The sequence below is a fragment of the Carettochelys insculpta genome, chromosome 15, assembly GCF_033958435.1.
Source record: "Carettochelys insculpta isolate YL-2023 chromosome 15, ASM3395843v1, whole genome shotgun sequence".
In the NCBI taxonomy this organism is placed as follows: domain Eukaryota; kingdom Metazoa; phylum Chordata; order Testudines; family Carettochelyidae; genus Carettochelys; species Carettochelys insculpta.
The window spans coordinates 16,712,981-16,734,961 of NC_134151.1; the positions used below are offsets into that span (position 1 = coordinate 16,712,981).

Consider the following 21,981-nt stretch of genomic DNA (forward strand, 5'->3'; position numbering starts at 1 on the left):
GACAGGCATAGGTCTGGGTGTGGCAAGGGACATGCTCCAGTCACACCAGAGGAGTGCGTATCGCAGTAACTGCCCCAGGGGATGAGGTGGTTCAGGCAAAACGAAGAAGGTAGCTATGGCTCATTCTTGCTGCCATGGGACGCGCATGCTCTAAGTAACGTCTAGGCCTCCAACTGTTGTGTCGTCCGCTTTCCTGCTCATCTTGGAGCTGCTCCACTACCTCACTTGCTGTGGTTCTGTGGCTGCTGGAGATTTGGCGAACTAGAAATCACCCAGCCGTGCCGCTCCTTGCCTCAGCACGCCCTCATTGCTGTGGGTGCCTGCAATGAAGCAGAGCCCACATAGGCAGCTTTGCACCTGCTAGGGAACGCCCCTGGGGAAGCATTTCCTTGCCTCATTGCAGCCTACCCCTAACTTGTTCCTCTTGAAATCCATGGCAGAACTCCTATTGATTTCAGTGAGTGAAGGCTCAAATCCTGCCCTTTTTTGCATGAAAACCACACTCCTTCAGTGTAACCCCTTGATAAACGTCTAGCTTAGATTAGGTGGAATGAACCACAGTGTCCTTTACTCAAGTCCACTCTTGCCCCTGTATTTCAGAGCAGAGACAGAGTCCTTCCCAGTGCTGTGTATTCCCAAATGTACTTGGAAGCCCTTCCACACTGGGCTGTATGGTGACCCCTTGAAGCCTCTCCTTTTGTGATGTATGCTGGCTCTGCCTCAGAACACCCAACTGGCTTCCAAGCCTGGTGTGGCCCTTGAAGATAGGTCGCTCAGTTGGGCATTAGCTGGCTGTTACTACTGCACTTCGGAACTGAGATGTGCCAAGAAGTTCTTCACACTTCCTCAGAAGTCAGAGGAGAAGGAAATATTGACTCATTCATGGTGACCCACGCCAGATGGTATTGACAGGGCAGTTGAAGCACTTCTCTGCCATTTTAAAACACTGTACCCACTCTCCAGTCAGAGCCTTAGGGCCAAATGATACACCAAGTGCACACCTTGGGATTTTACTCTGAACAGGAACCATGTGGCTGCAGCTGAAACAAGCTCATGGTCCCATATGTCTCCTGTGTGCTTATAGATAGTAGGGAAGAGCCCCAGCTGCTGTAAATAAGAGGAGCAGCGCCACTTTACACAGGCCGGCAAGGTGGCCCAGCCTTTTGACCAAACAGCATTTTTAAAACAAAATTCCTTTCCCCCAATGCACAGTTAAACATTCTTCAAAACCAGGGAGCACCTGTACAAGACAGTGTTTTATTTGTTTCATAAACAGGTAAAATTATATTAATGTAAAACAGGTAAACGGACAAAAATAAAACACAGTTCAGCGCACTAGGCTATAGAATATAGACACGGAGAAGTGCAAACCCCTCCCCCACACCCTTTCCCCAACCAGCTTTAAAAGTAACAATACAAGATTAACCATGGTAGAACTTGGGAAAAATACACTCTTGCTTCTTTTTTTCCCCCCCAAACAGAGGTGGGGGGGGAGGGGAAGCCATAGAAAGAATTTTCACTGCAATGTCAAAAATGCAGGATTTTTTGTGAACACAAAATTCTATAAAATTGATCTGTTGGGGTTTTTTTTTTTCGTTTTTTTTTTTCAATTTTTAAAGTTGCTTTAAAAAGGATAAAAAGTGCACAGACACCCTTATAAGGCACAAACAGATCTTCTGTACAAATCATATCAGACTAAAAAAAATATATAGCAATACAAGTACAAACAATTAAATTCCTATGAGGCCACCTTTTTCCTGGGAATCTTAGCGGCCTGTCTGGATTGCCTTTAGAAATCCTCAACAACCTGGAATAGGTAGGGTTACATGTCCACTAATGCTCATTTCACAATCCACGAGACAGCCACGGTCTGGACATGAAACTAGCTGAATTAACCCTGAATGACTGAGTCCTCTGTCTCTGCTGGATGCTGCCCTTTTGGAAATCAGTTTGCAGCCACAACACTGAAAATTTCACTCTCTCATCCCAACTCCGTCCCCCTGCATTGACCCCATCATCCAAAAGACGATGAATCCCAAAAACACAATTGGTGGCACGAGTGAATTAAAGAACAGGTTTGGGAGACCTGCTTGGGAACAACAAAGCAGGGAACATTCAGCTGTGTTTTGCACCATTTTGCCAAATTATAGCACACAATGAAGGTGGCTGGGTTAGTGGCTTTAGCTACACCTTGGCTCTGTCACAGCAAGCCATACCACTATGGCAAAGATAACACACCATTTTTCAAGTCAATGGGGCCAAAACCTCCTTTGGTGTGAAGTATCAGAGCACCATTAACTTAATAGTACTACAACAGCTGATACCAGCTAAAGATCTGGCCCAAATCTATTTAGGTCTCTGTCTCTCTCCCTCATCCTGTTGCTGCTGGAGCTTTGATTTTTGAATCAGTATCAGGCCCCCCCTAAAAGTAGTTGCTCACAGGGCAGATTCCCAAGAAATGGCATCAAGCCTGACTTAGAGCCATCCCCTGTTCTTCCCTCTCTTCTCAGCTGAACAGCAGTGACAAGGCTGGGAAGCTGCAACTGGAGACCAGCTGAACCAGACACAGCAAGGTCTGGCAAATATTCCCACCATTAACCCACAGTCAGACACAACAGCTTCCGGGACATCGTCTTGGCCCTAACTATTGTGCTGTGAAGGGGGTATTCTTCTGCTGGACTTAGGCATCAGACTTGCAACCTCCTATAGAGGTCTTCCAAATCCAGAGACCTCAGAATCCAGCCCAACTAATGGTTTTCAGAGCTCCTAGTGTGGAGTCTAATGTATTTGGCCTATCTTTGATCAGAAACCCCTCTACCATACACCTGCTGAACTAGTGCTCATTAGCACACAGAGGAAGATGCAAACTTACTTAGGCCCACTACACCTGAATCCACAGACAAAACTATTTTTTTTCCTGTTGTTGGGGTTCAAGAATTCATTTTGTGCTGCAAAACACACAGGGACTCCAGGCTCAGCTGCTGGTATGAGAACTCGGAAGCCTCTGAAGAGGTAATGCAATTGGTCATTCTCTATTGCAATGTTTAATGTGAAGTCCTAGGGAAGGGGCAGGTCTTCAGCTGTTGTACATTGTCATTAGCTCAGTCCCTCCAGAGATGATTTACACCAGGTCCCTGCCCGTTTCTATCGCTATGCTGTACCTGAAGTCTTGCTGTTGGTTGATTACTTACAGGTTTCCATTTGTTTTATGAAGTTTATAGTGCAGCATAGTAAGACAGCCAGAATCTATAAATGAATCCTCTGTAGACATCTCAAAGCACGTCAGCCAGGTGCCAGTACAGCACAGCCGTGCCAGAGACCTGAGCTAAAGCTGCTGCAGCTTCTCTAATATTTTTCAAGAAAAGAAAGTTTTCTTCTTCTCCCTGTTTAGCTATTTTCAGCAGCTACACATCAGGAAAACCCCAAAAGAGAGAGAGGACATTTCCATCCCTTTGAAGCATTTCTCATTATGTAACAAGTAGCCATATTGTAAATCCATTTGGGCTCTTATTCCACCACCAGCATCCAAAGTATCAGCTGGACAGCTCAACGCAAGTTTGTGGATGCCAGTCAACTATGATGTGCTACTGTTAAAGCATCCAGGTCAAGAACAGCCAAAGACTGAGCAATAAAGTTGAGGTGGAGAAAAAAACAGCCCAGAGGAGGACACCCACAGAAAGAAACCACCACACATGGTTTGTTACGGTTCAGCTGCTCTAGCATATGACTGCTCTGTTTTCACTTTGAGATTGATAAATGCAGCTCTGTGGAGAAAGCAGCTATTTACAGAACTGTAAATGAGCACTCTGCTGGGACCAGGCATGCCTCATTTCCAGCTCAACCCTCATCCTTTCTTTGTGTACATGAGCAGAGTTGAGTAAATATCACCCTCAGTCTTGTTCTATCAGCTGTGGGAAAGAAAAGCTTGGTCCATTCTGGGATACAACCACCATAGCCAATGGGAAGTAAGCAAGCTACAGCTAACCTCATCTCACTTCATTTTAGCAGCAAGTTTAACATGCCAGGAAGAATTCCATAGTTTGTAGCTGTCTAATATGACAACTAATATCCATTTTTCTTTTAAGTCCCAGCATCTAATAGTAGATTCAATCCTTTTTCCAAGAGGTAATGCCAAGTGAGATGCTTGTTAATTTCAATTAGATGCCCTCAATGGCTCAGTAAAATAACAGGATTTCCGGCCAGGGCAGAGAGAGCCTGGCCCATTGCATGCTTTGTGCATAAAGCCTTGAGCAGAGGAGAACACAAGTTAGATTTTACTTTTACACCACACTCTATAGGTACAAAAAAGAAAAACTTTCTAGAACTTCAAAATAGTGACTTTTGCACTGTCAGCCTCTGACTAGATTAGGTCTTTGCTGCCACTTCTCTCAGACAACAGCTTACAGTCTCCACTCCATTTAGGGACTTCAGCTCCACAAGGTTTCTGCAAGACATTTTATTACCAGTGGGGAAAGATGCCAAGGTGCAGGCTGCAAAGAAGGGGTTAAAAGTGACCTAAATCACACACAACTTTGGGTGCTCAGCAGCTTTGAGATGACCCATGGAGATACTGCTTTTTCGAGGAAGAGCAATGTCATCTATTTTATCAATTACAACAGTTACAATATTATAACTGTCTCTCCTTCCTTCCTGTGCAGACAGTGTTAGCTGCAGGTACAGATTGCCTCCTCATTTCCTTTCCTTTAGGCTGAGATGATAATGTAGGTGTGTGTCTGTCCCTCTCTTTCGTGATATAAGGCTAGGTGGTAACAGACTACCACAAAAATATCTCCGGTAAATGCATTAAAAGGCCTAGTAGCTGCATTACTACTTTGCTTGTATGAGGATCCAAAAGAGATTGTATTAGTTCCAGCTCTTGCTAGTACCAAGGTTTGGCTTCCGCCAGTCTACAGCTATACTGAGTCTTCGGAAGTGGGATGCTCTTAGGTCTCCTGCCTCCACTTGCCTGCCAATTCCTGTAAGAAGGTGAATGCCAAAGGTGCGCTGCATTTCCGCATGCTCAGGGTTCTGTTCCCACTGGAAGAACCAGTGACAATACAGACCCTTCAGACTGCTCAGGCCCACTTGAAATATTTGCACCCTCACTAACCTGGAACAGTTGTTGACGACACAGAACTCAGATCTTGGGTAAGAAAATGAAGCTCTGGGTTTCTAAACGACTTGGTTCTGCAGTGTGATTTGTAGCCTACACCTATCTTCAGTCCCTGACTCGAGATTTAAAAAACTGTATTCCTTTTCCGATATAAAAAGCATTCCGTTCCACCTATAGCTACTGCCCCAGGGCTGGTTCTGACTCTGGTCTGTTACTTGGTGCTGGCTGGACAAGCACTATCCCCAGCAACTACAGTGGCAGTGAAAGGTTTTCACTCCCTGGGTGTGAAAGCGGCACCCCTGACCCAGTAACATCCCAAAGGTTAATAAACTCCGTTCCCTGCACCAGGGCACCCTCCCTACGAAAAAGCCACTGCACAAGAAATCTCTCTTTTGCATTTGGAATGGGCTCACAACAGTGATTTGCGGGCTGGCTTCATAGGGCGGCATCTTTTTGAAGTCTTGCCTTCAGGCCCCATTCAGGCCACAGAGCTCCTCCGTTCAGTTATATCCCTGATTTGTTCTACCAGTCAAATATGCAAAACACAGACAAGGAGCCACTTGGTAACAACTGAGCAGCAGGATAACCCATCAGCGGGGACTGAGCGGCAGGGTTACTGCTAGCAGAGTTCGTCCCTCCCGCGCCCGGAGGGAAAGCGAGGTCAGGGGCGGTATATTTTAATCACATCTTTGATGACTCGCCGGCAGATTGGGCAGCACGCATTGAGTTGCTTCTTCAGCTTAAGACCACAGGTGTTGCACAGGCACATGTGTCCGCAGGTGTAGATCACAGTGTCCACCTCACTGTCGAAGCAGACAGTGCACTCCCCATTCTTGCTGCACAAGGGCTCTGGAGGAGGGAAGACAGGGGAGACCGGGGGACTCAGCGGGGAACTTGGAGCGGTCACTGCAGAAGAGGAGGGAGAAAAACGTTATTCAATGGCGAGAACAGCTCACACAGGAGGGTTTGATCGTAGCACTAGCCACACGCTCACTTTTATCAGTTTTTCCAACCTCCATCCTCAAACGCTTGTTCAAAAAGAATCAGATTCTAGTTTCTGCATGTGGCTACCAGCCCGGTAGGTGTATAGCCATCCACCGGCTGCTGTGAACTTCCCGCAGCAAAACGTTATGTTCACAGGTTACATCTGGGGTGGGGCACAGCCCCTGGTTCCTTCAGAAAGCCCTACTCTCCACAACAGTGGTGGGCAAAGTCGGGGCAGGCCCCCTCCGGCGGGCGAGGTGACATTTCGTAAGGTGGGGGTGCAGCATGATCGGATGCTGGGTCTCAGGCTCGTCCATCTCACTTGAAACGTTAAAATGTTACTGGTTTTTTGTCTATGTAGTTGCATTTATATACCAATTAATAACGTTTTTACATTCTATGTACCTATTTTCTTACATGGGTCAAAAGTTTTTTTTTTTTTCATATGAACATAACCCAAATTTCCATTGGTTTGGACGACATTCGACAGGTCAGGAGCCCCTGCTAACTACAGGGACAAAAAGTGGGGCCTGACATAAAAAATTTCTTCCCCCCACTCTGGAAAGAACATGGCAGTGAGTTAACTCTCATGCAGCGATGAGACGTACTGCAGTAGTGGCATTTCTGTCTGAGAATGCAGCACTGTACTTTGAGCCACAAGTATTTGCCTGTGGCAGTGCTGGATGAGAAATACTTAGGAACCTGGCTGAGCTCAGGACAACAGCAGTGTGCTGAAGGTATAAAGTACTATCCACACACTGGCTAGTCCTCACCCTGGGCAGTGGCCAGGAGTTTGTATTTCTGTTCATAGTATGGTGAACAGGAGAGTTTACATGGTTTACAGGGTCACAGAGATGGGAGACCTGGGATCAGAACTTCCCAGCTCCCAGTTCCACTAAGCCACACTGAAAATGCCATGTTCTCGCTATTTTGTATGTGCTTTCAGAGACTTGCCCTTTCCCCTTTGCTACCCCCTAGGCTGTTGCATATAAGCACTAATATGTGTCGTGCCAGTTAGTTGCCATGAGAAACCCATGTCTAGATGCTGGATTTCCACACACTGTGCAGAGAGCAGCAATTCTAAGACAACTTGCTGAGTTCTTCTAGTGTATTTCCTGCTTAGGACAATGACTGTGTGTCTTCCAAGCTGCAGGGGCAGGCTGCAAAGGCCTCCCTTACCTAGCGATGACTCCGAAGCAGACGAGGACCTGTTCACGCTGAAGGCCATATCGGAGTCACTGTCATACTGTGAGCCTCCAGGGGATCCTGAGGGAGAGACAGTTACTGGACTGGACTGGACAGTGCCTGCAAGTACAAATTATTTTGTTAGTCTTTAAAGTGCTACTGGAGTGCTTTTTTGTTTTGATAGTATATAGACTAGCCCGGCTCCCTCTCTGTTACTATTCAACAGACTTCAGTCATTGACAGGGGAAGTGGACCTCCCAAGCATCATCAGTGCTAAATAGTCTCAACAGCAGCATCTCTGCTTCACTACGTACTATGCAGCAGACCTTGCTTTGTAAATAAATAAACTCAGTTTCTGCATTTGGTGTCATTACTTAGCAATTCTAATTTTATTGATTGAAAAGATGAACCTCTGCCTTGGCCCAGAGTGTGCTGGCCATGCTGTTGACCACAGTATCTGTTCCTATTTCATTCAGGCTGTTTGCTACCCTCCTGATCTGAGGAGGAAAACCAGGCCTGAGAAGGCAGGCAGTAATCATCTCCCTATTTACTTTAGTAGGAACATCTTTTCAAGCAAAGACAACTAAGCCACCAATGGCAGGTAACATGACATGAACCCAGTTCCTCACCAGCTTGGAAATCGAGAGGGAAATCTTCAAAGCTACATCCAACACCAACTAAGCAAAAATTTAAATTACAGCTTGGAGGTCTTTACATAGCAGGTGCTTTCAAATAATATTCAAAATGCAATCCAATACACAGAGTGACTGGGATGTTACTTCCACTTAAGTTTAAAATAATGAGTCTGCTTCGGGCAGCAAGGGATATTGCTGTTCAGCTACGAACATTTTGCATTATGTCACTGGAAGAAAAACTTGAGAATTCTCCATTGAAGATGCTCTAGAAAACTGGAATTAACCATATTCTGATGATGACTCACTTGAGGCCCTGGGCAACTTTGACTATTCTGTGCTTCTAAATGGAGTAACTACAGGCCACATACTGTGCTCATAGATCATTCCCAGTGAAGCTACCGGGACTTGCATGCACCTATAGCTGAGGGTGAAACTCAGCACTCGGTTACTAAAAATGCATAGAACATATTTTTACAAAGGTAATTTTTAATTGAGGACAAGGCTAGATTCTCTTTTCATACAAGCTGGTATAAATCATAAGTAATAAATGAAGTCCTGGTGATGTTTCAAGATATGTGTACATGGCACTGTTAGCCTGGGAGACGGTCATCTGGTTCTGTGTGAATCTCAGGTTCACCTAGCCATAATGTGAACATCCTCACTCAAAACCCTATCTTGTTATTTCTTCACTGGCTGATGTAGGTTTAAGGGCATAACTTAGGGGGCTTTCTGCAGTGATACTTTATGATTCTTTCCCAGTCAATTGCAGGAGACCGGGTCTGTCCCACAAATGAAACTGTGGGAAGGGCAATGGAGGACTACCAGCACTCAAATGATTTTGCCTGAAACGTTATTGAAAAGTGAGGGAGTTCCAGTCCAAGCTAAAATATAGCTTGGGCTTTAACGCACTTTGCAAGCAAACATAGGTTCAAAGCAAAAGCAAAAACACTTTGAAGTTTTATGTCCAGATGGTGGTCAGTGGCAAAAACACAGGTTCAGACTGCAGTGCAGTCACACCTTTAGAAGCACCTGCTCTAGCTGCAGAATAATAAACTAAAAAGTCACCTTCTTCTGCCTCACACACCCAACCTGAAACAGCCCCAAAATTCTGGCTCAGAAATCACTGTGGATGGCAACAGGGCAGACAGAAGAAACAGCAGAGGTAGGTGTGTAAAGGAAAGAGTAAGTTTGTAGTGCTGACAATCAGAAAAACCTCGATTTAACTGAGCAAACTGCATCTCAATGGAGTAGAAAGATGTGGCCTCCAAAGCATTTTTTCATAAGCCTGACATTTGGCAATGAGTGACTGGAATGTTTGGGGAGATACCCTCTGACTGTGTGATGTGCACTAAGCTGTTGATGATTTATTTAAAAAAACATCTGTGCAAGTGAGTTTAGAGTTTAGCTGTTGACAGGACTAGCAGGTTATTTAAGATGCTCTTGGGCAAAGTATTAAAATACTAAATAGCTTAACATTAGCCTATGCAATATCAAAAGTCTCATCCAATGGTCTTATAAGTGACAGATATATCTATGTTATACTTACTGTCACTTCTTTCCCTTTATAAACACAATCACCCATCTTATTACATGCTTGCCAGAGCTGACTTCCCTCACTAGGGGCCAGATCATGAGCTGCTAATTCACAGAAGGCCCCACCTACTCATGTGGGCATTGCTATTGAAGCCAATGTTACTAGTGTGAGCGAGAGGCTCACGGTCTGGTGAAATTTCACAAGACGTGTCCCTTGCCATTATTTTTAGGCTGTCCACTTACCTAATATTTTGAGCTGGTTGATTACACCATGGATTGTGAAAAACACCCACAGAGACTGCGAGGTGTCCACACACATGAGCATCCCTCGGCTGACACCGTTCATCCCATGATGCACTTCTCCGCTCGGCAAGACCACAAAGGTGAGGATGTCACCACTGCTGAGGGCTGGGAATGCTCGGTAAACGACCCAGTACTCCTTGCGGTCCAAGAGAAAATCGGGATCTGCTGGGAGCTCATTTGTCCGTAAAGTACCTGGATCACAAGAAGTGATGCCAAACGAAAGGGCTCCATGATATGGCAGCCCCAAGTGTCCTATTTCCACAAAGAGGCTCTCTCCAATGTGCAAAGGTCGGTCAGAAAACACCAAAGTCCTATTGCTTTCTTGCCAATTGGTGCATGCCACTGTGCGGTCCTGAGAGAAGGTGACATCAGGCCCGCGGGTGGGATGGAAATGCAGATCCGTATCCAGGAAGGCAGGCACACCCGGGGCACGTTGCCGCCTGTTTGGGCAGCAGGGGATTATGTGGTTATCCATCGAAAGCCCCGGCACCCGGCTCAAATTGAGGTTAGCAATTTTGGCCACCACCTGGTTGTTCTCCAGTTCGTTGTTATTGAAGTTAGCAGAATCGTGACTGCTTTGAGGAAGGCAAGTGCTCAGTCGTGTACTACTCAGGTGGGCGGAGGTCATGGTCTCTGCAAACGTGCTATCTGTGAGACAATGATGAAAATAAGCTTCATTAGATTCAAGTGCAATTTTGTTCCCTTCCCCGAGCAAACACTTTTTCCCCCACCCAATCTTCCCTACAGGTCAGCTATGCTTAGTGCTCGTGCAGACTTCTGCAAAATGACCATCAATAAAAGAGAGATTTTGTTCGGCCACAGATTTTTGATGGAGCTTGTAAGAGAAATTTATCTGCAACCACTTTAAGGATAGAAATCAGCTGTCAGCTGCATGGCTGTATCCCTGGGTTAGCTCAAGAGTAGCAAGTGCTATAAACCTTATTAACTGAAGTTGAAATGCTTCCAGTGGTAAAACCAGGGTGAAGCACAGAGAAGTAGACAGGCAGCTGCTAAAAGGGAGAGTTATAAAGGGTTGAAACCACTCCATAAAATAAGACACTTAAGACATATCCCATTAAAGTGGATAGAAGTGAACATTCTGCCTTGTATTCCCTCCCCCACAAAAACCCCAGCTCTGTATTGACTGAAGGGAGATGAGAAAGGCAATGCAAGCCCAATACATTAACTTCAAAAATACATGTGTATGCATACTACCCAAAAATGTAGTAGTTTTTAAAAATAAATACGTTTACATTAACAAAGTTGTCACTGTGCTTTGAAACACCTGAGCAAGTCACTGCTTCTGTCAGACGACCACTTCCATTTGCTGTCCTATCAAGGAGGCTGACTGTAACAGCTGTTTAATGCCCCAGAAACACTCAGACTCAGATAATATTCAAAGCTGATATTACACATAGATTCCTGTCAAAAGCTGGTCATGACAGTTGCAGCTAACATAAAAAGGGTGGAAACTCGGGCTGTCAAGCAATTTAAAAAATTAATCATGGGGCAGCTGGGGTCTCCGCGCCCCAAGTGGCTCCCAGCTGCAGGGCTGCCATCAGCCAGGGTCGTCGTGGCTGAAGGCTGCTCCCAGCCAGGGTCCCTGCAACTATGTGGCTACTCCTGGGGCTCTGTGCCTCAACTGGGGCTGGATCAGCCCCAGCAGCCCCAGGGCCGGGAGCTCTCCTGGCAGCTCTAGCCCCTGGGACCCAGCTGGGGCCACCCCAGCAGCCCTGGGGCTGGGAGCCGGCTAGGTGCAGATCCCCACCAGCATGCACATTTAAAGTATGGCAGTCAATTAACACTATTAAGGCCAGCGATTAACGTGCGTTAATTTTGAAATGCATCAAATCTGCCCTGCGTTAATCACAAGCGCTGAAGCACATTAACAACATCCCTAGTGGAAATTATTTTTATTTTCAAGCTGTCTTCTTACAAAGCAGGGTGAAATCACTGCTCATCCAATAAACTGACCGCACACTTCAGCCATACACAGCTCCCTGCTGCCTGTGTACATATTTAATTCTTAAGCAATTATATTAAAATAGAGACTAAATCCAACATATAAGGCATCAAGACAGTGGGTGCGAACCATCATTCAGTTTGTTCTCAGAGACGGAAAAGCATCAGCATCATCTGTGCTCTCTGCTACTTATGGGAGATCTATTGGGTTTTTACCAAAGAAGGCAAACACACAAGCCAGTTCAGCAGTTGGAAAGAACAGGACGCCTCGGCTCAGATGCATGATTTCTTTGAGTGCCCAAGCAGCAAAGCCTCAAGTGTAATCTTAATGGCGGGACTAGCTACTTCCAGAAAGGACAGGGAATCAGGTGATAAGTCAAGCTCAGATACAGGATGGATTACACTTCAGAGCTTCATACCACCAACACAGAAGGATAAATTCTACATAGGGGCTACAGTGCAGCTGCTATAATTGGGCTGTAGTCCCAGCTTCCCCCATTCCTGCAGTTTTAGAATGGAAATCTGGTGAGACTGGCATACCTAGTTAATAGACCAAAGCAGCCAAACTAAACAAACCAGCATACCATGCAAAGCAAGCTGACAAGTAAGACTGGGATAACAAAGTTTCTCATTTTTGTCCCTTTGGCATCTGAAACCTTCATTTACGCTCTGTGCATGTTCAGACAGGCCTTTGAGAGAGGCTTTTTACAATGGGAAGAATTGAGAAGAAACAGAAACACACTTACACCCAAAGCAAATCTCCCACTCCAGTCCCCAGCATACAGGAGCCAAGTGAGTTAGGGCTGGAATTGAGAATCTGCCTTTCCAAGATCTGGAATGTCCACTGTTCCCATCAACTACAAGGGGATTTGTGGGCACCCCGTACTTGAGAAAAATCAGATCAGTGGAGTCCCAACGTTGAGACTTTGTTCCGTCCACTCTACCACTCCAGAATGGAACTGGTGAACAAAATATACTACAGACTGTACTTCCCTCATCCAGCACCCTCAGGACTGGACTGGTCCTGTGTGAGGGGATCTGCCAGATGAGGGGAGGTCAGACTGGCTGCCTGGAGGGGCAGCCCCGACTCCTGCAAGGCTTCCCCCCAGGGCTAATGGGCTCCACGCTGTGCACCAGGGCTGCTGGTAGGGCTCTCTATCCAGATGGCTCCCTGCCACAGGGCTTTCAGGTTTCCTGCAGCTAGGGCTGCCAGTGGGGCTCCGCACCCCAACTGGCTCTCAGCCACAAGACTGCTGGGATTGCCAACAGGCTCTGACCCCGAGCTAGCTTCCTGATGCAGGGTTGCCAAGGTTACCCTGGTTGGGGTCCTGCAGTTACCCTCTGGTCCAGCTACACCCACTGTCCTTCCGGATGAGGATGTTGCCGGATGAGAGAGTGCTAGATAAGAGTTTTAACCTGTATAACAAAGTAAAGGGGTTTGTTTTTTCTAACAAGAACAATGAGGAAGAAACCTGTCAGTGGAGAAATAGATTTGCTATCCGATATATTAGAATGCTACCGTAGATTGCAGCTATAATTAAGGAATAAGTGAATAATACTGCTTAACAACATGTCAGGCAATCACTGCTCACAGTAGCCCTGTGTACAGTCTTATTTATAATTTAGCGTTTGCTATAATTCATCAAAAAGAATCTCAATCATAGCTGAATGTCTGGTGAACTAGTCACTTTGGACAAATCTAAAATCCTCTATTTTGTGCCCATTAAACACGTCAGAGGGACCCTCTTAGGAAAAAAACCAGAAGCTGTGGATATTACGATTATATTATCTAATCCGTAGGGAAAAGGTATGTAGATTTCAAGTTCATTTCAGTTTTGGTGTGTGCTAGCTTGAAATATGATGCCAAAATTCACTCCAATCTTGAATGCCTTTTTTAAAAATCCCACAAAAGTTACACACATCATTTCTATGGAGCTTCATTTAAGACTGTTTTTAAAACAACCAAATAATCTTTTAAAACAAAAAGCAGTCAAGTAGCACTTTAAAGACTAGCAAAATAGTTTATTAGGTGAACTTTCGTGGGACAGACCCACTTCTTCAGACCATAGCCAGACCAGAACAGACTCAATATTTAAGGCACAGAGAACCAAAAACAGCAAGCAAGGAGGACAAATCAGAAAAAGATAATCGAGGTGAGCAAATCAGAGAGTGGAGGGGTGGAGGGGGAGGTCAAGAATTAGATTAAGCCAAGTATGCAGATGAGCCCCTATAGCGACTCAGAAAGTTCCCATCCCGATTTAAACCACGTGTTAATGTGACGAATTTGAATATAAAAGCCAGCTTGGCTGTTTCTCTTCGAAGAATGGTGCGAAAGTTCTTTTTTGGACAGACTTCTAACTCCCTTACACAAAGGGTTAATGGGCACAAAAAAGACATCAAAACACTCCAGATCCACAAATCAGTTAGTAAACATTTTAATGGAATGGGGCATTCTATTAATGACCTAAAGGTATGTGTGTTACTGAAAAAGAACTTTGACAGTGTTCTTCAAAGAACAGAATTTAGCTGTTCTTCAAAGAACAGAAATTAGCTCTCAGCACCTCCTGGGCCAACGTGCTGGGTCCCCTGCCCACTCCTTCAGAGCTGGAGCAGTGCTGCTGCCTCATTTCAAAGGGGCCCGGAGCTCCAATCAATGCTACAGCCATAGTGGTAGTGGTAGCTGGAGCTCTGGGCCCCTTTGAAGTGCCAGGGCTGGGGGCACCTGCCCCCTTTGCTCCTCTATGTCAGTGGGCCTGAGCGGGTGGGGGGAAGGGACCCAAAGTTTAGAACAAATTTCCAAACCCTTAGAAAGAGGATGAGGACACTGCTGTCCCCTGTCTGATAAGCCTGGAAGCTGGACGCTCTCCTGTTTAGGTGCTGTGCTTTCTAAAAACTCCTTGATAGCACTGGAATGTAACGTGAGAGGCTCTAAGTGGCCCTTATAGGAGATAATATATAAACTGCAGCCTCAGACACAGGGGCTGGGGAAGGGGGACTAGGACACGGTTGGAGGATGAGTCATAGCATTTCACTGGACCACTACAACTGAGTGCCTGAAACATGAACAGAGGAAGCCTGATTCAATTTGACTTTGTCTCTTCAGTCACTGTCATATGCTCCTCCAAAGCAGCATCCTATTTCACTTCAGCGCAGCACATCCGAGCATGCTGAAAATAAATATTTCATTCTCCTGGTTCAGTGTACTCAAGAGAAACTTGCTATGACAGGTGCTGCAATATACAAATGAGCAAATAAACAGAAGGGACAGTAAAAATTTTACTGTGGTCCTGCATGGATGGAGATTGAGTACAAACTAGTCATGCAGAACTGAGTGTGTAAAGAGAAGGTAAAAAACAAATTTCTAAAGCAAAAGTTTTCAAACTGTGCCCATGGATGACCAGTGGACCACAAGCTCCATTCAGGTGGGCCGCAGATAGTTCTCTCTCAGGTGCGCACCTGTGACTGCATGTAAGAGAATGAAAGTTCGCCCGCCTAATTTGTGGCTTGCAGACATGGCTCCACTCATTAGATTCCTGGACTGTCACATATAAGGTGAGGGGGTAGCTTTGGGGGAAATCGGAGTGGATGGGAGGGGCAGTGAGGTGAGGTAGGGGAAATAAGAGGTAGGTGGTGGGGCAGCCGGTGAGAAGAGAGGGTGGGAGGAAATTGGGATACGTGGGCTGCAGTGGCCAGAGAAAGAGGTGAGTTTCCCCAGTTCTAGGGCTGGGACTGCTGAGGTGAGAGGGCCCATCTTCCCAGCCCCAGCTCTGTGGTGAGGGAGAGACCCCACCCAATATTAAAATGAGTTGTGTGCTTTTATTTGCAGCATAAAAAAGCATTGGTTATTATTAAGGTGTGTTTTTTTTTTTAAATAAAGCGCTTTTATCCAAAGCGCTATCCAACAGTTAGTGAATGGTACAAACAACATTTGGAAAGATCAGTAAGTGCTCTGCCGAGAGCCTCAGCAATTTCCATGTGATCTGTGATTTAAAAAAAAAAAAAAAAAAGTGGAGAACCACTGTTCTAGAGGAAATGTTATTTTGAAATTAAATCATTAGAGGAGTTGAAGGAAAGATGAATACAAGTATACGTGTTTTACTTGATTAGAGGTCAACTATTTACTAAGGAACATGATCGCCATTGATATATACTAACAGAGAGAAAGCCATGATAGTCTATATACTATCAAAACAAAAAAGCAGTCCAGTAGCACTTTAAAGACTAACAGAATAATTTATTAGGTGATGCACCTGTTGACTGAGGTGACTGAGTCTCTTCTGGTATGGCTATGAGCTGAAGAAGTGGGTCCGTCCCATGAAAGCTCATCACCTCATAAGTTATTCTGTTAGTCTTTAAGTGCTACTGGACTGCTTTTTTGCCATTGATATATGTATCTGTAAGGATCTATACTCCACAGAAGAAATGCAATTGTTTAGGGTGGCATAAAGAATGATACAACACAGAGAGATGGATGGTAACACATGTAGGAACAGGGAATATGGGTGATGATTCTAAGATGGGGGCTGCATTCTAGAAAGCAGAGAATTTGAAAAAAGGCTTGGTGGTAACGGGCAGATAATCAACTGAACACGAGTGCCCAGTGTTGCTGCAGCTAAGAGGGTGACTATTTCCTTGGAAAACATAATCAGGGGAATCTCAAGTAGGATGTGGTTATACTTCTGTACAGTATCAGACTATGAGAATATTGTGTCCAGTTCTGAGGTCCATTTTTCAAAAAAACGGTTTAAAAATTGGAAATGTTTCAGAAAAGAGCTAAAAGAACAATTGATTTGTGTTCTGAAAAACATGCCTTGTTGTGAGAGCTAAAGAAGCTTAATACACTTAATTTACCCAAGTGAAGGTGTAGAGTGGAGTCGACTATATTCTACAAGTACCTACATGAGAAAGAGATATTTTATAGCGAACAACAATATTCAGTGATTGGAAGCCAAAGTTTAACTAAAAATAAAACAGTGTATGTTAACCTTGAGGTTAATTAAACACGGTAACGACTTACCTACAGCTGTAGTGAATTGTCTCAAGTCTTTAACTAGAAACTATGGGTCTTCTAAAAGATAAGCTATAGCTCAAAAATAAGTGACGGGTTTGCTGAAAAAATTACTGGGTGGGGATCTTGGCCCTGTGTTATGCTGAAGGTTAGCCTACATGGTCATAAGGGTCCCTTCTGGCCTTAATACCTCTGAAATCTATGAATGATAGAATTAAATACCAAAAGAAAAATTGAGACTGGATATCAGGGACAGGGGGTGGGAAGAATTACGGCATAAGCAGTGATATCTATTAGATTGCAGAATAGCTTTCCAAGAGAAATTCTGGACACGCCATTACTCGAGAGCTCCCTAGATCCCTGCTAGGCACAATATAGAAATGTTCATGGTGCCATTCACTAACTGTTCATGCTTAAGCCTATTTTAGGAGCATCAGGCGAGACATGTCATGTTTGCTTCCTCCATGAAGACGCAGCTGGCTTTACAGAACACATGGTCAATAGGAGCAACCCCATGAAGAGAACGTACACTCACCTAGTATCTGCACCTCATGAGTAATTCCATAGACATCTATCAGTGCCCAGAGAGGCCCAGAGACTTTAATGCCACAGTGAAACAATATTGGCTCCTCATCGTTAATGCTATAGAAGACTCTCCCATGGCGGTCGACCCAGAATGCCAGGATATTGTCCCTCAGTGCGAACCTCTCTGGCAAAGCTTTCGCCCAGTATCCAGGGCGAGTCACCAAGTCGGGGCAGGCATACTTTGGTATGTCATCAGAGCTCATCTGTGATGGGTCGTGGGTGGTGAAGCCAAAGCGCAGTGCCCCACTCCACCCATGGTGCACGGCCACAAGTTTGAGCCGCACCTTCTCATAGAGGTGGATGGGCCGGTTGGTGAAAGTGACCCCATTGCAGAAGCTATTCCTCCGGGTGGCCTTGCGGGAGTGGGCGTCCAGACGGACATTCTTGCCCTTGGCTTGGGAGTGGAAACGCGGGGGCTCAGCGATGGCGAGGACAGAGCGTCTCTCCTGGCTGCTGTTGGGCAACGTATAGTGAGGTCTGCTGGACAGAGAGCGAGCCTGGTGACTTGTGTCTGCAAAAGGAAATAAGAACACCACCATTAGCCACATTTAGCCAGAGTAACCCGCATATGTTCAGTTGAGGAAAGTAGGTGAGCAGCTTTACACTCACACTGTGTGCATGGGGGAAGGGGATCTGTAGCTTCTGGGCTTAAAATGTTGCATTGCCAGCTGCAACTGGCTCTACTTTCTGCCAACCAGGCGTCTAACTTTTTTGCAAATATAATGCAAATCATAGACTCATAGAACACTAGAACTGGAAGGGACCTCGAGAGGTCATCAAATCCAGTCCCCTGCCCTCATGGCAGGACCGAACACCGTCTATATCATCCCTGTGAGATATTTATATAAACTGTTCTTAAATATCTCCAGTGACAGAGATTCCACAATCTCCACAGGCAATTTATTCCAGTGCTTTACCATCCTGATAGTCAGGAATTTTTTCCTAATGTCCAACCTAAACCTCCCTTGCTGTAATTTAAGCCCACTGCTGCTTCTCCTATCATCAGAAGCTAAGGAGAATAATTTTTCTCCCTTCTCTTTGTACCACACTTCTAGATACTTGAAAGTTGTGATTATGTCCCCTTCTCAGCCTTCTCTTTTCCAGACTAAAAAAACCCAATTCTTTTAATCTTCTCTCATTGGTCATATAAATCTGACTCTGGCAGCCTGCACTTGAGCAAATTTGGTTTTATACCCGAGGAAGTTTTAAAAAATAACACTCTTGTATACCTACTAGATTTCTCTCCATCCATTCAGAACACAGGAGAACATTTGGCTGAGCTTCAAACACAGCACCAAGTAAACACATAGTCAATCCCTCAGCTGATCTGCACTGCGTCAAAGAATCATGCTGGTAGGATCAGCTGCTGGACAGGGTGCACAAAGACATGCACATACAAACAATTTCTTAGCTGTGGAGTTGAACCTTGTGAAAAAAATACACCAATGCATTTACAATCCAGTGTACAATCCCTACATCAGCACAGAGTTTTTCCAGAACATTAAAAGCTCTGCATGAAAATTTACATAGACTCAGACATCAGATGTGACTGGAACATCAAGAAGCCCATGTGTCTTTCACAGAATAAGAAAACAATTATGAGATGTTGCATTTATGCTTCCACTCTCCCGTGTAGATCTCAAAGTGCTTTGCAAGCCTTCCAGAACCCCTATGTGGTACGGAAGTATCATCAGCCACGTTTTACAGGTAGGTTAATGGAGGCCCAGAAATTATGGGCTCAGTACTACATCATTGAAGTCCATGGGAATTCTGACATTGATTTGAATGAGAACCTGTTCAGGCCCTCAGAGAAGATTACACAGTGAATCTGGGACAGAAATGGGACTAGAACTCAAATTTTGCTTCCGGACTTGAGCTTTAACTGCAAGTTTTTGTGGGCAGAGACTGTCTTGTTCTGCATTTGTACAGCATCTGGTCCATATCTGGGGCTTCTAGGTGTTACTACAAACACAAGAATAAAGGAAAAGAAGAAGAATCAAAGACAACAGCAAAGCTACCTATAGGATCATCTGTTCTTCCCAGCTCCCCAGTCCTTTTTGTTCTTGTTGTAAATGTAATACATATTTCAAACACCTTTTTAACATATACAAAAAGGAAACAAAGAAAAATGCTGGAGAGTTGGTGCCAGCTGTATTAACTATAAATGCTACATGCACATTTATTTTGAAATATTTTGCCATATATGACATTTAAAAAAATAATTGGGCTTTGCCTCAAGCTGTTTCCTCACAGTCTAAATTATGGCTTCTTCTCATGTCAGGAAGAGTGTCATGGGTTGTACTCACTAATGGCTTCCTTTGTTTTCAAGAGAACACCAGATGATGCTAAAAACTCAATTCGGAAGAGCTGACAGAAGATCTGCAATCATGATACCTTTTTCCAAGTGAAAATATAATGGGCACTGCCATGACAGCCTGGGACTTTCATTCTCTTCTTGAGCAAACACATGCTCTACACAGTAACAGAATGGCAGTCCAGGGAAGCAACAGGGCTTAGATGGAAGAAAAAGGGCAGAAGCCAATATGAGAAAAGATTACAGCTCAAAGAGAGGAATCTACAACAGGCATAGTTCAGCTCCTGTGGCACAAAGATGCCAAAGATCAGAGATTGCAAACCAAAAGATAAAAGAATGGTCTTTGGCTATCTTGTTTTCTTCAGTGGTTCTGCATAAACTCTGCCTGCCAATCCCCTGAGCTCCAATTATGACACACCTGTGAATTTCCTGCACTGGACAGACACACACAGACATTCTGGGAAAGACATTTTTCATGGACCTCAACAGGGACCAGTCAGTAGTCATTAGCATCTGCAAGAGCATGAGGCAGCCCCCAAGTGAGATCAAGAGTACAAACCACAATACACCCTGTTCGAAATCAGTTAGATGGCTTTGTGCACCTTGGCTCACTTGACCGCAATTTGTTAGCAGTTACGTCTGCTGGTGTATGGAGCCATGCTCAAAATGAGCTGAGTTCTTGGCTTGTGATTAGGACATAGCAGATTCCTTAACCTCCCATGAAGTCAGATGCTGCAATGCTGTACGTTGTCAGACAACCCTCCAAAGGGAATTCTGTGTAACAATGGTGGCTCAGTCCCCTGTGTAACTTAAGATGCACCCACCAATTAATTCATTCCACGTTAAAAGCCCAGATACAGAAGACAGCCGCTTCTGGCACTGACCCAACTGTTCTAACATTTCGTGCGTGCAGCGAGAAATGGTCTAACACACCTCTTGGCTGCAGAGAGAATGTGATTTTGGTTCTTTCAGCAAAGTCAGGATCACTGATACAAACATGCGCAGACCAGCATCTAGCATGCAAAAATGCAGCTACGAATAGCAGTTGGATAACTTTAACATCCTGACTAAGAAGGTGGAATTGGATCTTTAGCATCTTCAAAAGGTACCTTTGAGCGACCGTGCAGTCAACCCCACCCGACAGGTACCATCCCACCCTGAGGCTGGCAAAAACATTTTCGAAACTAATGTTAAATATAGCCTATAGCCCTCTGATCTATACAGTAAACTCCTTCTTATCTGGTATTCGTTATAGCGGAACTCTTAATTAACCAGCCTCAGCCCCTGCCGGCTCCAGCCTCGGCCTCGAGCTGGAGCTGCCGGCTCTCAGCCCTGGGCTGCTGGAGTTCCTCTGGAACTGGCAGAGTTCCGCTTCCCAGCCCGGCTCCTGGCATGCGCCACACTCCAGGGCTGCCAGCAGAGCCTGGTGCCCGGGCAGAGCCCTGCACACCAGCAGAGCCTGAGGCCGCTGGCAGAGCCCCACACCCAAGGCCACTGGCACAGTCCCATGCACTGGCACAGCCCAGGGCTGCCAGCAGCACCCCATGCGCTGGCACTGCCCTGCACTACAGCAGAGCCCTGGCCTGCCGGTACAGTCCCATGCCTTGGGCCCCACCGGCAGAGCCCTGCAAACCTGCACAGTTCTCCTACCCTGCAGCTGCTGGAATTCCCCCTAACCCAGTGCCCCCGCCAGCCCCCTACTGGGGATCCTGCAGCCACTTCTCTGTTAAGCTGTACTTTTTAATATCCAGCAACCTGCCATCCCAGGGTTGCTGAATATGAAAGAGTTCACTGTATTTTCCCAAACATCTGAAAATAAAATCCAGGGGAAACAGTGTATTGCCCTCAGTTTAGGATTACTTTGGTAGGGAATGGGGACTATAGCTTTTGCTCACCCCCTCCTATCCAGCCCTACAAAAAGCCACAGATTTTTCCTACAAACTTTAACATCAGCTTTCCTAGTGCATAGACTTGGTGAACAAAGGAAACACTAAAAGAAACGGAGACCCGGGACAGCATTTTGACAAGTGATTTCTCTGCCAGAATTTGTTCCACCCAAAAGCAGCAACAGAACAAAAGGGGAGTGTCTGTTCTGCCAATGCAAGGGATGGAAAAGCAATTACAACTCCACCCACTTCAAATGCTTTCCTCATTCCAGCCCGCCACAGGCCACAGCCTAGGGTTATTTTTTTGTTTGTTTGCTTGTCTGAAATTGTTTTTGAAACACAGGAGAGAACAATGTGACTGCACACGAGGAAACTCCCGAAGGAAATGAATGGATAGTTTATTTATAAGGTCATTCTTTCCTACCATGAACACCTGTCGGTTGCCATTTTGAATAAAACACCATTTACCAGGC

The 21,981-nt window shown here is 45.3% G+C and overlaps 1 protein-coding gene across 1 annotated transcript in view; it reads right to left on the minus strand.

The window, feature by feature from the left end:
• Positions 1 to 1,236: 1,236 nt before the first annotated feature.
• NEURL1B (neuralized E3 ubiquitin protein ligase 1B) overlaps positions 1,237 to 21,981 on the minus strand; it is a 66,018-nt gene continuing 45,273 nt past the window's right edge. Inside the window, exons 2-5 of the mRNA XM_075009357.1 lie at positions 17,259 to 17,819; positions 9,694 to 10,401; positions 7,277 to 7,402; positions 1,237 to 6,019 (exon numbers count right to left, since the gene is read on the minus strand). Of these exons, the coding sequence (XP_074865458.1) occupies positions 5,775 to 6,019; positions 7,277 to 7,402; positions 9,694 to 10,401; positions 17,259 to 17,819 (1,640 nt within the window). The 3' untranslated portion in view covers positions 1,237 to 5,774. The remainder of the gene's footprint in view (positions 6,020 to 7,276; positions 7,403 to 9,693; positions 10,402 to 17,258; positions 17,820 to 21,981) is intronic.